The sequence below is a fragment of the Delphinus delphis genome, chromosome 10 (assembly GCF_949987515.2).
Source record: "Delphinus delphis chromosome 10, mDelDel1.2, whole genome shotgun sequence".
NCBI lineage: Eukaryota > Metazoa > Chordata > Mammalia > Artiodactyla > Delphinidae > Delphinus > Delphinus delphis.
In genome coordinates, this window is record NC_082692.2 from 76,722,377 (window position 1) to 76,740,062 (window position 17,686).

At 44.8% G+C, this 17,686-nt stretch overlaps 1 protein-coding gene across 3 annotated transcripts in view; it reads left to right on the forward strand.

The window, feature by feature from the left end:
• PTPRG (protein tyrosine phosphatase receptor type G) overlaps positions 1 to 17,686 on the forward strand; it is a 725,910-nt gene that overhangs the window by 651,702 nt on the left and 56,522 nt on the right. For 2 of the 3 annotated variants that reach the window (XM_060022819.1, XM_060022821.1), the window contains 2 exons: positions 2,081 to 2,167; positions 15,185 to 15,276. In XM_060022819.1, the coding sequence (XP_059878802.1) occupies positions 2,081 to 2,167; positions 15,185 to 15,276 (179 nt within the window). The remainder of the gene's footprint in view (positions 1 to 2,080; positions 2,168 to 15,184; positions 15,277 to 17,686) is intronic. The other variant, XM_060022820.1, reaches the window with a different exon arrangement.

Consider the following 17,686-nt stretch of genomic DNA (forward strand, 5'->3'; position numbering starts at 1 on the left):
TCTGCAGCAGTTATTTGCACTATTTTATCTTGCAGGTCACTTATCCATTCTTCTGCCTCAGTTATTCTTCTATTGGTCCCTTCCAGAGAATTTTTAATTTCATTTATTGTGTTGTTCATCATTGTTTGTTTGCTCTTTAGTTCGTCTAGGTCCCTGTTAAACGTTTGTTGTATTTTCTCCATTCTATTTCCAAGATTTTGGATCACCTTTACTATCATTACTCTGAATTCTTTTTCAGGTAGACTGCCTAGTTCCTCTTCATTTGTTTGGTCTGGTGGGTTTTTACCTTGCTCCTTCATCTGCTGTGTGTTTCTGTGTCTTCTCATTTTGCTTATCTTACTGTGTTTGGGGTCTCCTTTTCACAGGATGCAGATTCGTAGTTCCCGTTGTTTTTGGTGTCTGCTCCCAGTGGCTACGGTTGGTTCAGTGGGTTGTGTAGGCCTCCTGGTGGAGGGGACTGGTGCCTGTGTTCTGGTGGATGAGGCTGGATCTTGTCTTTGTGGTGGGCAGGACCACATCCTGTGGTGTGTTTTGGGGTATTTGTGACCTTATTATGATTTTAGGCAGCCTTTCTGCTAATGGGTGGGGTTGTATTCCTGTCTTGCTAGTTGTTTTGCGTAGGGTATCCAGCACTGTAGCTTGCTGGTCGTTGAGTGGAGCTGGGTCTCAGCGTTGAGATGGAGATCTCTGGAAGAGCTTTTGCCGTTTGATATTATGTGGATCCAGGATGTCTCAGGTGGACCAGTGTCCTGAACTCAGCTCTTCCACCTCAGAGGCACAGGCCTGACACCCAGCCGGAGCACCAAGACTCTGTCAGCCACATGGCTTAGAAGAAAAGGGAGAAAAAAAGAAACAAAGAAAGAAAGAAAGAGAAAAATAAAGTTATTAAAATGAAACATAAAAAATTATTAAAAATAAAGAAAAAATTAAAAAGTAATAAAAAAGAACGAAAGAAGAGAGCAACCAAACAAAAAACAAATTCACCAGTGATAACAAGTGCTAAAAAACTACACTTAAAAAAAAATTAAAAAAAGGACAGAGAGAACCTAGGACAAATGGTAAAAGCAAAACTATACAGAGAAAATCACACTCCACCTCCTTAATTTGGGATGATTCGTTGTCTATTCATGGATTCCACAGATGCAGGGTACAGCAAGTTGATTGTGGAGCTTTAATCCGCTGCTCCTGAGGCTGCTGGGAGAGATTTCCCTTTCTCTATGTTCGCACAGCTCCCGGGGCTGAGCGTTGGATTTGGCCCCGCCTCTGCGTGTAGGTCGCAGAAGAGGGCGTCTCTTCTTCGCTCAGACAGGACGGGGTTAAAGGAGCCGCTGATTCGGGGGTTCTGGCTCACTCAGGCCGTGGGGAGGGAGGGGTACGGATGTGGGACGAGCCTGCGGCGGCAGAGGCCGGCGTGACATTGCACCAGCCTGAGGCGCGCCGTGCGTTCTCCCGGGGAAGTTGTCCCTGGATCCCGGGACCCTGGCAGTGGCGGGCTGTACAGGCTCCCGGGAGGGGAGATGTGGATAGTGACCTGTGCTCGCACACAGGCTTCTTGGTGGCGGCAGCAGCAGCCTTAGCATCTCATGCCCGTCTCTGGGGTCCGTGCTGATAGCCGCGGCTCGTGCCCGTCTCTGGAGCTCGTTTAGGCTGTGCTCTGAATCCCCTCTCCTCGCGCACCCCGAAACAACGGTCTCTTGCCTCTTCGGCAGCTCCAGACTTTTTCCCGGACTCCCTCCCGGCTAGTTGTGGTGCACTAGCCCCCTTCAGGCTGTGTTCACGCAGCCAAGGTTGGTGATATCTTTACCTTCCATTAACACCAGGGATGATAGAGGTTTCTAATACCTAAAGACAGCTTTTTAAGAGCACAGTTCCCATTTCGCATTTCTTATCTCAGCATAAAAGACCTTAACAAGCCCAGATATCATTGTGTGTAACCTTTCCCTATGGAACATGCCCCCAGTGAGGCCTAATGGTGGGGTTTGTCTGTGATAGGTGGGAGGGGGGAATCGGTGGAACTCTTGGTGGCCATTTGAAAATATTGTCTGCTACACCTGTTCTCTTTTGTTTTTTGTCCATTTAGAGGGTGTAACAAAATAAAGTCCAAGGGCTTTCCCAGACGTTTCCATGAAGTGCCTTCTTCTGGGGAGAGAGGAGAGAAGGGGAGCAGGTGAGGGGCAGTCAAGCTTAAGGTGGGGGAGGGGGGTCTCTTTGGCCGGGACTGGTTTGCCGGATTTTTGTTCTGTTGCCATGGGGATTAAAGCCCGCTAGACAGCACCGTGCTGAAACTCACCTGTTCTACCCCAGCTCCCAAAAGTATGACTTGCAAATGCCAGTGCAGCTTGCGGATAGCTGGTAGCAACTAAATTTATGTCCTACGCGTGCTTGCTTTGCTTGATTTTGCCACTTGGGGGGATGTTTTCTGTTTCTAGGATGGGGGTGCGTTCTGTGTTTATGTGTCTGTATGTCTGTTGCATCCATTTTCTTTCTGAAATTTCAGATGTTTGCATGTTTGAGAGTTTTAAAACAAAACAGTTTATGCATGCGTTTAGCCTTATAAGTGAAAAATGCCTTGTAGAAACCTAAATTTGTAGAAGAGTTAAAGAAGACGACTAGGAAGGGAAGAACAAGTAAATGGGGTTATATCGTGTGTTTTTCCATAAGAAGGCTAAAATTTAAAAAAATAAATAAAAGTTCTAGATAGCTTGAATACTTGAAAAAATTATTGTCCTGGCAAGATTTATAATAAACCTTTAGAATTCGGGATTATGTAATTTTAATCACCACACATGAGCCCTTGATAATACTTTTGTAAGGCTTATCTAGGCAAACTGCTTAATATGGTAATTAATACTTTAATATTAAATGGCCAATTAGGATAATTCACTAGTTAATATTTTGTTGTGAGTAGTCCTCTATTACTTTCAATGAACCAATTTATTGAATTTACATTAGAATTTTTACATGGAATTATTTGTCTCCATTGGTTGTGGGTAAATCAGATTATTAGATGAAATTGTAGATATCCACCCACTATAATCAGGGATACCTATGAGACGTATACCTATCCTAAGATGGTATAGTATAAGAATTATGGGAGATTAATGAGAAATTCTATGATCCATCTTCTTTTAAGGTCAACGGTGCAATTTTGGCCTTTTAGAGAAAGGCAGTAACTGCTGACTCTGGTAATGTAATTATTCTTTCTATGATCTCTTTTTACTTATTGAAGTCTTCAATTTTGAATCACATTTTCAACACTCCAAGGGTAAAAACTGAAAGAGAAACCCCTCTGTACAAGCTTTCGATTCAAAGATCTAATCTTAAGAGGGAGACCTTGAACATCAATTAAATGCCTACCTTTTATGCCCAGTTCATTATAAATATAATGTGGTTTTGACTGTAACGCTTTTAAAAGCCAGCATTACCTCGTGGATGGCACAAAGATAAATGCTCTTCCAATTTCTAAGTCCTTTCCAGAAATGATGCCGTAGCCAAGTGGACTGTTAGACTGTTACTAAGTCTAATTTTTGTACTTGGCCCCAAATGTGGGAGTGTGCTCGTTAGAGATATATTTTAGATCCTGAGAGGCTATGTTTTGTTATAAAGCACTTCAGTCCCTCTGGTATCTTCTGTACTTCTGAGTGCCAGAAGCTTGGGGGAAGCACAGTTTTATGTAGGTCTAGAAGTTGAGAACTATCTTGGGAAACTACAAGTATTTATAGAATTCACCTACTTGTGAATCATGTCTTTGACTTTACTTTTTTTTATAGAATTAGGAACTAAGAGGCCTTGGCTCAGGGAGTTGTGAGCTCTCACTGCAGCTCTACCTCCTCCTGGCTCTGTGACCTTGAGTTACTTCCCGAAGCCCTCTGAGCCTCAACTGACTCATCTAGAAAATGGGTCTAGTAATCGTTCCTTGTGGCAGGGCTGTGAAGAGTAAATGAGGTAATAGGTGAAAAATGCTTAGTGCGTGAAATTTATTACCCCATTAGAAGATGAGGGAACCGGGGCTCTGAGAAGTTACTTGTCGGGGCCACCCTGCTCAGGTGGCCGAGTGGGGACTGCCACCCCTGTGGTCTGAGTCCTTAGTGATGCCGCCTCTCCTCACTGCCCCACGTGCTGTGCTGACTTCTCCATGGTGAAGATATGGGCCTGGTAAAGACGTATTCTCAAGTCTCCGCTCTTCTCTGCTGGCTACCCTGCCATACTCTCTCCCTCCAGAGCCTGCCATTCCTCACTCCTCCTGAGGGTTCTGTGTCCTGAAGACCTCCAGCCAGCCCACTTTCCCCTCCCCTCCCCCTACTCTATCCCCAGGAGCTTTTGTGGAGCCCCCTGACCCAGTTGCGTCCTTTGCTGCTCTATAGGAAGCCTTCCAGGGGACAGGGGGGCCCTGTTCCTCTTGGCCCCTTTGTCTAACCTCACTGGCCTTAACCACTCCTCTCCCACGTCAGGAGGGAGGGAGGGTCAGTGCAGTCCAAGGGTGGACAGAATCACCAAGCAGGACCAAGCCTGTAAGAAGGGATCGCTGATTATCTCCCCAGAAGGGGGAAGAAAAAGCAATAAAAATCAGACCCAAGTATTTACTTTTCCAAAAAAGTTGTAAATTTTTCAATGTTTTAGGATTTTGAATAGGTAATACTTGACATGGGTCAAAAGTCAAAAAGTGTAAAATTATATAGACTCCGAGATCTCCATGCCATCACCCACCCACCAAACCCTGCTTCCTACCCCATCATGAACAGGTAACCACTACTACTAGGTAATTGTCTATTCTTAAAGGTTGCTCTGTGTGTGTGTGTGTGTGTGTGTGTGTGTGTGTTTGAACCTATATCCCCTTATCTCCTTTTACAGAGGAGAATACTGCATACACTGTCATAAACCTTCTTTTTTCACGTAAGGTGATTTTTCTCTATGCGTATATAGTTTTCTCATTCTTTTTTTACAGAAGCGCGGTATTTTTTTGTATAGTTGTGTTGAGATTTGTTTAACTAGTCTCCTGTGGCTGTCATTTTGGTTGTTCTCAGGTCTTTTGTTATGACAAACAATAGTGTGGTGAATAACTTTATATGTTATTTTGCAAGTGGATGAGTCTATTTGTAGGATAAATTCAAGAATTTGGCTGTTTTACGAGCTATGTGCATTTGTAATTTTGATAGATGGTGACACATTGCTCTCTCTGGGGAGACACCAAGGCGGGCTTCTACTAGCAATGCATGAGTCTGCCTATTTCCCTACAGCTTTTCCAGCACAGGGTGTTGTCAAACTTCGGCATTTTTGCTAACCTTATAGGTGAAAAAAAATGGTGTCTTAGTGTAGTTTTAATAAAGTGTTCTCTGTTATTGTAAGTGAGGCTAAACATCTTTCATGTGTCTGTGCCATTTGTATTTCTTTTTCTGTAAATTGTTTTATCTTTTGCTCATTCTTCCTTTGCATTGTCAGTCGTTTTCTATTTAAGAGAGAGGTCTCTTGTCAGCAATATGGGTTGCAGATTTTTTTTTCCTAATTTGTGGTTTGTCTTTTAACTGTGTTTATGCTGCTTCTTTCATGTTGATATAATTGGATTTATCCATAAATTTCTTCTTTGGTTTCTGAGTTTTGAGTCGTCATTAGAAAATCTTTCCCCATTCTGAGGTTACTTTTTTTAAGGTACTTTTATGGCTTCAAATTTTAATGTGAAATTCTTAAATCATTTGGAGTTTAACCTGGTTGATGGTATGATGTCTGAATCAACTTTTTTTTTCCCAGATGGTCCCAGGTATTTAAAAAGTACTGCAATCTGGGGCTGTTTAGTGAAGAAGCACGTAATACCTCACTAGATCCTTAAAATAAGACTCTTACAGCAAAAGCCTGACTGACTTCAGTTCAGTTAGTATGTTAATGAAATAAGTAGTTGCCAAAGGTTTTTACCAGACCATTTTATGATACAGATACTGAATCATATGTGCAATAAATAAAATGTGAATTTCCAAAATAAGTTGGACCCATCCTGTCCCCGTTAACCCTCCCAGTCAGTGGGGAATTGTGTCAGGGCTCTAAAAGAGCGGCAAGATAAGGTGCAGAGTTCCTGAAGCCTCAGTCCAGAAATGGAGAACATTCCAGGCCAGGGTCCTAACTAAACGGGAGATGACTTCAAAGCCTTCTTTCAGGGTAACAGCTGGGAGTGTTGGCAAGGACTGCCCAGAGCTCACTTCCTTAAAACCAGCTGGAACATACAAACTGCCCTGTTCAGGTTCTCAGTCTTGTCAAAATGTGGTTTATGAAGTGACCTTTTCCTCTCTTATCTCCTGGAAAGCGTTACCAGTACTTCAGGGTGTCTGCAAGGGTTTCTTGGCAGACTTAATATCTAGCTAGGAGGTATGTTGCCTTGAGACCACTGATGTGGATATAATTTGTTAATTTTCTCCCACCTTCCTAAGATGTTAATTGCAGGCAGTCTGTATCCTCCAATAAAATTCTCACTGCAGAAATCAGATTTTTGTCACTTCCAGCTGTAACGAGACTTGCACAGCACATCTCTCCTGCCCACGTGAGATCCAAAATATTTCAAAACACTTTCTGCTCGTTTAATATCTCTTCGCTCTGTCACCCCCTCCCCCCCCACTCAGCTTCAACATAATTTTGTTCGCTTTTCTCTTCCCCTTCCTCCCATCATCTCCTCCTCACACCTGACAAGCCCCACTGATCCAGGTTATGGCAACCATCTGTCCCAGGATTTCCAGGCTAGCCCCGATGTGGATTATGCCATTAGGTTATCCCCACAAGGACATTGGTATTTGTCAGATCCCGTGTCTCTTTGATGGTTTGCAGAATATGCAAATGAGAAACACAGCCCTCAATTCTTTTTTTCTAGAAGATCCCCTCCTGAAAAGATACTCCAAGTATAAACTGAGTTTGACAAACAGAGTCATTTAACGTGCAGTAAAGGAAACTGAACCGCAAGTGAGTGGTTGCATGTGAAACACCTCAGCTCAGAACTTACACTGGGCTCTTTTCTAAGCAGGACCCCCGCATTATTTCTAGCAGACCCTCCTCTTTGAGGAAAAGCCCATCGACGCCCACAGACTTTTCTTTCTATTGTTGTCTTTGTCACTTCCATTTCTTGAAACATTTTGCCCTGATACATCAATCCATGTCTTTTTAACACAGCCCTCAGTCATATTCCTGGAAGGCATGCGAACGTGTTACCACTTCATATTTATAAATGGCTCTTATTCGTACACGGTTTACTACAACAGCTCCATTTACAAAAGTAAATACTAACATGATTTCTGTACTCAACAGCGTGAGAATGAACGGGATTATTAGCGGGCGTGCCGCCGTAAATTTAGATGAGGGCAGTATACAAATCAGTTACGATTACTTAATTAATATTCAACAGCAGCTCAGCCAATGGCCCGTTCTAGCCTGCAATTAGCATTTTGAGCTGCACGCCACTGACAAACTCCTCGTCACTCCGATGTGATTATAAAAGCATTGAGCTCCGTTTGAAGACAGTGACTTGGTTCCTAATCCCTATATATCAGTATTTGGTTATTTTGTAATCCCGGGTTTTTCACAGGAGTCTAGAAATCGTGTTGTGATCCCGCTCTCGCCCCAGCCCCATCAGTCATGCTGATGCTAAGGGCAGTGTTACTATAAGCCGAGGACCCTGGATGACAACAGGGTGACATCTCAAGCTTGCCAAAGGGATGCCCATTTTGACCCAGATTTCTAGAGACCTCCGAAACCCCCTCTCCTGTAAGCGGGTCTGGATTTCTGCCTTCGGAGGAGCCGTACGGAGTGGAACTCCACACATTTCCAGTATTCAATCTTCCTGGACTGGAGGTCGGCACTTAGCTTTTGAAAAGTATCAGTCACCTAAATTATTCCCAGCTTCCTGTTCGAGGGGCAGAAAGAGGTCTAAGTAAGAAAATTGTTAGGACACATCAAAGGTTATCTAAGCAGGTGCCTGGGAAAACAGGAGCAGCAGAAAGGAACGCCTTTCTGCGGAAGTTTGCTCTCACTGGGTGTTCTGCCTTAAGATGTGTCAGATTCCTGGAAAGAAATGAGAGGCAAGGAAGGGAGAGTCTAGAGGGTTCCTGCTTATCTTTGTAGTTTGCTGCATTTTGTTTGACTAGGAAGCCTCTGTAACTTGAGTCTATTAAGTTATAAAGGACAGCCAGAGTAGCGGGGTGTGTGTGTGTGTGTGTGTGTGTGTGTGTGTGTGTGTGTGTGTGTGTGTGTGTGTGTGTGTGTGTGTGTGTGTGTGTATTTCATTCGTCAAGAGAGCCAATTAAACACACCAGCCTGTCCTGTGCTGGCAGCATGTGTGTTTCGGTGGGGAGCTCTGGGAATTGGCATTGATGGCTTACTGATCTCGGTTGGTATCTACTGCATCCTGACTAGAAGATGTACTTTGACATGAGCTGTGCTTTCTCAAGAATAGAATTTTTTTTTTCTTCGGTACGCGGGCCTCTCACTGTTGTGGCCTCTCCCGTTGCGGAGCGCAGGCTCCGGACGTGCAGGCTCAGCAGCCATGGCTCACAGGCCCAGCCGCTCCATGGCATGTGGGATCTTCCCGGACCGGGGCACGAACCCATGTCCCCTGCATCAGCAGGCAGACTCTCAACCACTGCGCCACCAGGGAAGCCCAAGAGTAGAATTTTTGATTTTTGAAAAAGTCTCTCTTCAAAATATATGTCTTATTTGAAAGAATGCAAAGTTATTTTTAGAAATTTCAGTCCAAGACCCATTGTTCATGACTAAGCTTTAAGTGTCTGTGGGTTTTTAGAAGCCAGGCTGATGCATATGTGCCCATTCCTGCCACGAGGCCTTCAGACACCGGATGGGTCTGGACCACAGGCAGTGGGGTGTGGTCTTGAGACCAGGGAGCTGCTAGCCAGGATCCACTTCTGATCAACTACCGGAGAGGATCTAGTACGTTATCCTTTTCACTTCTAGTCAAGCCTTTCTTAGAAATCTTAAACTATGAGCCCATGTTGGTTTTCTAAAAAGGGATGAAGGAAGGGAGAGTAATATAGAAAGCTTGTTTCCATTTTGCTACTTAGAACTTCCTGTGAGATACACATCGTTGACCATCTTTGGTCAAAAACCAGAAGCATTTGGCTTGTGTTCTGGGGCTGTGTCATGTGAAACATGCATACCGTTAAACGGTAGACTCTTGGGCTTCCCTGGTGGCGCAGTGGTTGAGAGTCCGCCTGCCGATGCAGGGGACACGGGTTCATGCCCAGGTCCGGGAAGATCCCACATGCCGCGGAGCGGCTGGGCCCGTGAGCCATGGCCGCTGAGCCTGCGCGTCCGGAGCCTGTGCTCCGCAGCGGGAGAGGCCACATTAGTGAGAGGCCCACGTACAGCAAAAACAAATAAATAAAAATAATTAAAAGCATTTAAAAAAAAAAAAGGTAGACTCTCATTCAAGGTGAGAGATGCTTAGTCTGTGAGAGGCATAGGAGAAGTGGGACCCAGAGACTCACATCTCCCATTTCATTTTCATTCTGGCCCAGATTCCCCTCAAGTTGAATGGAGGAAAAGTATCTCCTGCAAACTGGGATGTCTTTTTCTTGCATCCATCTGGGAGCGTTCAGTGAACGTGTGATGGAACTCTATAGTGGTACTTGCTTCATGGGCCAGGGAGGGGGAGTTTAGAAAGCCATCTAACTCGGTGGTTTTCAAATTTGTTCAAGTGGCAGGACGCCTGGAATTCAGGAAATCAGAACATCATGAACCGCTTGATAGTAAAGTTCGTATCGACAACTTCAGTTCCTTCATAGAAACTAAAATTTATTTTGCTGGCAGACAATAGAGCCATAAAGCCACAAAGGTGGCTTAAAAGGTAGCTTTAGGAGGAAAAACTTTCATTTGAGAAATCTGAGTTTCTTCTGTGCTGAGACTCCTGTTCTATACAGTAGCAGAACACTTGGCTCCACCTTGGAGAATTCCATCCTATTTCTGAGAAACTTATAACAGAAACAAAGCAGAAGACCTTTCACGTTTTTATTCAAGTATATGCAATACAGTTTTTCTTTCTGTGTTTGAGATGAGTATGTTAACGTCCTTGAATTCTATTTTTTTTGACTTTTTTTTTTTTTTTTTTTTTGGGCTGCGCCGTGCGGCATGAGGGATCTTAGTTCCCTGACCAGGGATCAAACCCATCCCCCGGCATTGGGAGCGCAGAGCCTTAACCGCTGGACCACCAGTGACGTCCCCATCCTTGAATTGTTAATACTGTTTCCTATCTCATAGGGGACCCTTTAAAATCTAGAGTCTTCTCTGGGCATTTTTAAGGTGCCTGCCATTCAAGATTGTTTTATTTTGTTAGGACTTTCCTAGAGTGCTGGAGACTCTCGGGAACCGTTTTTCTCTATTTTAAAAGCTTCCCAAACCAAAGAGATACACGCCTCTGGGTGATAACCAGTGCGCGACTGAAAGTTCAGTGGGGTGCGCGTGTATGCGTGCATGGGTTGGTGGGGGTAGCTGACTGACGTCAGGACCCTCCAAAACTAAGGTGGACTTAAATTCCTAAATTGGGAAACTCAGAGTGTCAGGAAAACACATGCTCAAAGGTAGATGAGGCAAAGTAAAAGATAACTAATTTGGATCATTACTAAGCCAGTCAGGGTCAAATAAAAAAAAAATAGATCTGTTCTCAGGTCCTTAAAGCACATATATAGGAGTAGGGGTGGGCAGAGAAAAAGGAAAGAAAGAAAGAAGGCGGCAAGCAGTGAAAACAGAATTTATGGTGGGAACCCATCAGACTTTAATTTGTAGTGAAACTTGAAAATGTATTTTTTTATTCCAAACATGATCTACTTTATAGTTTTCCCTTTTTAAGGTACTGGCATAAACAAATGCTCACTGTGAAGAAATAATTTTAGAAAATGACTCTTGATGATCCTAGAATCTTTTTCATTCAATGAGGGGTTTTAGAGTCAGTTATTTGAAAGTGAATTGGACCTAGACAGAACTTTGAAATTGCATGCTCGGTGACATAGTCGGACATTTTCAGAAATTTTATCTCCATTTTCCTGAGCTCAGAATTAGAGACAAGACGGCCTCTTCGAACACTTCACAGTTGAGACATTTAGAGACATTAAAACTTCCATTTTCTTTTCCTCTTCTCCAAAATCACTGCCTTTGCGTTTTTATTCCTGGATACTGCTGGAGGTAAAACAAAACAAAACAAAACAAAAAAAACCCTCTCCTGAGATTTCTCTGAGGTGAGCAAGTTAAATAAAATGTCATGTGATAATGACTCTGAACCAGCCCCTTTTCTTAGATTTTAAACTCACAGTGTAGAATGTGTACCTCCAGAGTGTTCATCTCCGTGTGGTCACTGGTAGTGAAAAGGTGACCACAGCTGAGCACCGTAGTCAGTCCCTCGCCCAAAGTAGACCCCCAGTCAATAGTTATTCAAGAAATAATAAGTGAAATATCTAACAATGTAGTGCATCCAAGAAGTGGAAGAGACATTAATGTGAGATGTCAGTTCATACTTGTTATCAAGGAGATACATATAAAATGACCTCATTTTGATCTGCCTGTCTGTATTTGGGTGAGGTTACATCAGTAGCCCCTGATGCGTCTCCTTGCTCCGTTCTTGCTGCTCTGTACTCTGTTCACCACCTAGCAGCCAAAGTGAGCGCTTCAAAGGAGATGAGTCAGACCGTTCCAGTCCGCGGATTAAAGCCCTCCATTGGCTTTCCATCACAGATGCCAGTGAAGCTTGTGGCCTTCGACCTGGCATGACCTGGCTCTTGCCCACCTCTCTGGGTCCACTTCTTGCCCTGCTCTTAAGTCTGGCTTCCTTTCAGTTCCTGCAGTGAATGAGCTTACTCTGTTCCAAGGCTCTTTTGTTTTGTTTTGTTTTTGTGGCGGTACACGGGCCTCTCACTGTTGTGGCCTCTCCCGTTGCGGAGCACAGGCTCTGGACATGCAGGCTCAGCGGCCATGGCTCAAGGGCCCAGCCGCTCCGCAGCATGTGGGATCTTCCCGGACCGGTGCACGAACCCGTGTCCCCTGCATCAGCAGGCGGACTCCCAACCACTGTGCCACCAGGGAAGGCCCCCAAGGCTCTTTTAACCGGCTCCTGGATCTGCCTAGAATGGTCTTCCCCTATACCCTCCTACGACTGGTCCTCCCCAATCATCTCTCAGCTCCTATGACACCTCCTGGTGAGGTCCTCCCTCACCTCCCCGCATCAGTTATCACCACCTCATCCTGTTTTATTTTCTTCATAGCTCTTGTCTATTTGAAATTATTTGTTCACTTGTTTGTTTTTGATTTCCCCAAGAGACTATAAACTGCCATGAGGGCAGGGACCTCGTCTGTCTTGTTTATGTTCTGCTCCCAGCCCCTCACTGTCAATGATCAAGGAACAGTCAATAAGTGAGGAAAAGTGTGGAAGGATGTACCCCACAATATTAATAGTGAAGATTACTAAGAGAAGGATGAGGGTAACTTCACCTGATTGTTTTTTCTTTTTGTTCATTTGTATTTATTTCCTAATTTTTCTGCAGAGATTGTGAATTACGTGCGCACACGATCCTTTCTAAATTACTCCAGTGTTTAGCCAGGCTTGAGGTGTTTTTAAGACTTCCAGCCATAAGAATGCGTCGTATGCATGCTCCTTGCTGTGTAGCGGGTGCTGAATAAATGTTCAGTGGGTCCACTGAAACCTTTATTCATTTGCCCCCAAGTTCTGTAGTTGGGTGCCCACCCGAGTCCACGGGTGGGAGGAAAGCCCACATGACCTGCATCAAGGTGCAGATGTAGGGAGCTGTGTCTCCGGGTTTCTGACCTTCATCCCAGTGCTGTGCTCCTCTCTGGCAATCAGAGAGTTCTTTTGCACCGGGGAAAATCCGTTATTAACAGCCACACATGGGGCACTAGCGTGTGATGTGCTTCGGTACACACTGCTTTTTTCAAAGAGAATGTGGAGCCTCTCGCCTCACATGGAACTGAGAGTCTGGGTGAACTGTCTGCCTGTCTTCTGCCAGAAAAAGAACCCACGATGGCGTTTATCCTTTCCAAGTCACTTGACGTTAACAGTCCCTTGGCCGGTACTGATTCTTTTTACTAATGCTTTATGTCTTAGAAATTTAACAGGTAGAGTAATTGTGGTCTTAGAATAGTTACTTCTTTGTTGTTGTTGTGGGGTGTCCTTTTTTGAGCTTTTTTCCTTCTTCACTTAGTTAAAGTCTGAGCTGGTAAATTGTGTGCCATTTGTTTCAGCGTCATATAGCACTAAGTACTTCAGTGGGCAGTATCTTAACAAAAGTAGATTTTCCTTAGCTGTGACGCTGGCTGGTTAGGGTTCTAGCTAGTTTGTGAAGTCCGTATCCTGTGTGTTTTAACTCTAGTGTTATATTCTGGAAATCTGTGCAAATTTGCTGGGGCGTAGGGGGAAGAATCCAAGAAGAGAAAACTTGCTGATGAGCTTAGAAACAGAAAGAAGCTATTACCTCAAACAACAAAATCATGGGTCTTTTCCACATGGATTTGCATCATTTCACATTCAGTAGAAGATTCCGTTACTACCACAGCCCTAAAATACTTTGTACGTTGCATGTCCATGTAGCGTAAGTCAGACTGACTGTTCCTTCCAAATTTAGGTATAGGCAGCTAGACAGTGAGTGATGAAAACGTGTTCTATTATTTATACTACAAATGCCAGGCAATTCATAGAAAAAAATCATTGTTCAGAGCACTGCAAGAGCAGTCCCGTGAGATGTGGCCGGAGTGGGAGTGATTTATGTTCAGGACCCCCTAAAGGTATAGGGAGCAGCTATCCAGACCTCTTCTAGAGCCATGCCCGGGTGTACAGTGGGTAGAGCTGCTTCCCATCCGAAAATAGGCACTGCTTAAAGGAACACACTTCCCAGTGTGACACGCGATCGTTTCTGATTGTGCGTGGTTCTGATCGCTCCATGTAGAGCTGCGGGTGAATAATCCTTAGGACTTGGAGGCCTCCTCGCTTCCACCAAGATCTCCTGTGCTCTCTAGAGTCCCGTGATTTTTCAGATCCACCCCCGAACCCCCTCTTCTTTGGCTTCATAGCAACATGGTACACCCAACAGAATCACCCCCGGGACTTCTGATTAGATGATGGATGATAGTTCCGAAGAAAAGTTGACTTAATTCCAGTGGTGGGAATACGCCCCCCGAAAAAGCAAAGCTACAGTGGGTGTAAATGGGGCTTGGTGAGAGATGCCGGAGGAGTGGAATGGGTCCCAGGGACACCAAGCACCAGAAGGATGCCGCCTGCTTGGCTCAAAGACCCAGCAGTGGGGCCAGCTATTGTGAAGCCCCTCTGCCAGATGAACAGGGACCCTTCTCTGGTCACAATAGCCATTCACGCTGAGCAGCCTCATTAAATATTCAGCCTGTGCTTTGGGCAGCTCATTAGGGCCGCAATGAGCAGTGACGTGGCTGCAGGAAAGCCGAGGGCCTGCCGGCCGGCAGCACTGAACAGAAGCTGAGTGAGCTGCCGATGGCTTTTCTTTTCACTGCCTGTCCTGTGATGACCAGTGTTTGCTCCCTGCTTTGTCTCAAGTCCAGGTAAAAACAAAACAGAAGCCCCAACAAGCAGCTGACGCTTGAAGCCTTCGGCTCCTTGTTTCCCATGCTGTCTGGCCAGGGCCTGGGAGTTTGAGTGCCTGCCCCCTGGAAGCCCTCTGACCCCCTTCGAGAGCTGTCTGGGGCTCCGAGGGCCTTCGCTGAGCGCTGACAATGTGCTGCTGTTGTGTGCTTGGGCTGATGACTGCGTTTGGGAGGGTCTGAGGTGTGCTTTGAACTTGGCGCTAGGGCTTTAGAATAGCAAAGTCTTCCTCTGGAACAGGTTGAATTTGGGAATATTGTGGGCTAAGACTCGCAGTTTGTACAGCAGGTTTACACAGTCCGTGCCAACTTCTCATGTTTCTGAGTGGTTCACTACTAAGTTTTTTCCCTTCTAACTCTGAGGATGGGTGTGGTGTAATAAAAAAATAGGTATTCTTCAGCTATTTGGGGTTCTTCCAATGGGCTGGATATTGTCCTTCTTGTATCTTGTTACTTTCCCATGGGTCTGCACTCAGTGCTGGGTGATATTTAAAGCTGGGAGAATCTGAAAGAATTGAGAGATGGTGAACTCAGACAAAGTGTGTTTCTCTTCTCTCACTGTTTGCATGTTTTTCTGTTTCCTGTACAGAAAATGTTTTCAGACAGCTCATTTCTACGTGGAAGATAGCAGTTCACCTCGGGTGGTCCCCAATGAAAGTATTCCTGTCATTCCTATTCCGGGTAAGTAAGACACGACTCCTATTTCCAGCGGGCTAATTGTTTTTCTCTTTTGTTCTCAGTGTTATGTGACAGCCATGACAAAATATTATTTTTATAACCTTTCCAAGCTTGCCCAGTCTACGAGAGCCTTAACTAAGGGTAATTTAATGAAATCTATACTCCTTTACATATCTGCCATGTAATGAAATCATCTTTCAGGGGAACAAATAACTATGGGTTCATATAGTGTGGATTCACAAGAGGGAAGGGAAGAAACAGTAGAAAAAAGGGGAAAACGTACTTAATGTATTTGCAGTCGACTTGGACTAAATTTCGTCCTGATAGGTAATTTGTGCTTGCTTTTTTTAAAAAGAATCACAATTTGAAATACTGGGTGTTTTTTTTGGCTTTTTTTTTTAAGATTTCTACTAAGATTCCTTACTCTGAAAACACTGATTACCTTAGTGTCGGAAGTTTGGGTTCTTGGGCTGTTTGTGTGGAGATCTAGGGAGATGTTCTTGATCTGGTGTCTGTTTCATTTGTCCTTGGTACAAACAGGAAACACGCAGTTACTGTTAGGGATATAGGGATTGGTGGAGGACACTAGTAATTCCTAACAAGTGCCGTAGACGTTAGAAGTTCAGCAGCGGGTTTGCTGTGATAGGTGGCACGAGGGATTTGGAGATGTCTCCCACTATTTTTATTTTGCGTCCCCTTCCATTTTGCCAGGATTGAACTCTCTTCCTCTGGCTTGCATTCTGTACCTGTAAATACTTCTCTTCAGATATCTTATACATTCATCCTCTTGATATTATTCTTTTGTAAGCAGAGGCACTACTTTTATTAAGTGCCACCTCCCACATACCCGCACAGCCCACTTGTCTGCCTCATTCTCCAGAATGGTTTTCTTCATCATCTAATATACCATGTATTTTACTTGTTTGTTTATGGTCTCCCCCCCAGTACAATGAGAGCTTCCTAAAGGCAGGTGGATGTCTCCTTAGTGCTAGACTAATACTGGCATGTAGTAGGCATTCTCAGACTCTCTGAATGAATGAAAGAATGAATGAATGATAAATACCAGCAAATCTTCCTTAGCGTTCTTAAAAGATCATAGCTGTGAAGCTCAGAGGTGCAGCCCTTCTCTGAGTGCCCAGAAGGAATGCTGCTGTTGTTTCCTCATCTTCTCTCGGTGTAGTTATGGTTGGGGACTTACTTGGCCCATTATGTCTCTATGTATTGCTGGAATGGGCCATGTTCTCTCCCTTCTGGTCAGCTTCTCTCACTAAAGCCTGCCACACAGAAAAGAGAGCGATAGCAGAAAAGTGTCTGGGTAAGTACCCTACTGGATCATTTTGTGGCCACGGAATGATTCCCACACAGATGGGATAGGTTTTGTGTTACGTTCATTCTTCTCTACTGACCCTTGACCTTTATTGTTGGTGGAGGAGATCGCACTCTTGCCTTTGAGAGGTGGCAGACAGGAATCAGCCCGCCATCCTCAGGGAATGAGTTTTGTTGAATCTGCCAGATTTGCACAGCAGCTGTGCATAATCATTTTCCTCTTGCATCACCTAGAGTATCTGTTGCCCTCTGGAAAATGCCTGGGAGACTCTCTCCTCTGAATTGATTCAGCTGACAAACACAGCTGTTGGGTAGCTGGGCAATTGAAATCCATTTTCAAAGGTTAAATGCTGAGATACTTCTTGGGCTGTCTTTCAGTTTTTAGTTTCTTTTCCCCCTGGATGGGGAATCAGAACTCCACGGATTTTGCCCTGCCTCCGCCATGAAACCTTTGGTCAATGCCTTGACCTCTCTGAGCCTTAGTTTCCAGAATCTGCAAAGTGAGCAGGATATCTGCCCTACTTGTAAACAACGCGGTGTTAAAGATCAAATAAGGGGCTTCCCTGGTGGCGCAGTGGTTAAGAATCCGTCTGCCAATGCAGGGGGCACGGGTTCGAGCCCTGGTCTGAGAAGATCGCACAGGCGGCGGAGCAACTAAGCCCGTGCACCACAACTACTGAGCCTGTGCTCTAGAGCCTGCGAGCCATAGCTACTGAGCCCGCGTGCCACAACTGCTGAAGCCCGCGCGCCTAGAGCCCATGCTCCGCAACAAGAGAAACACCGCAGTGAGAAGCCTGCATGCAGCAATGAAGACCCAGAGCAGCCAAAAATAAATAAATTAATTAAATTTTAAAAAAAGATCAAATAAGATGGTATGTGTCAAAACACTTTGGAAAGCTTAAAGGAAGCCAGAAGTGTCAGCTGTGGAAGCTTTCCTTCCCAAATCATGATATCGCTCAACCTGGCAGCCATGGAGAGCAAGCATTTGCACGGTCCCCAGGTTAAGACTGTCCCAAACACTGATCCACATCTACCGGGTGCAGCCGACCTCGCCATGCTCTTGGGCTTGGACTTGAGGACTTCAGTT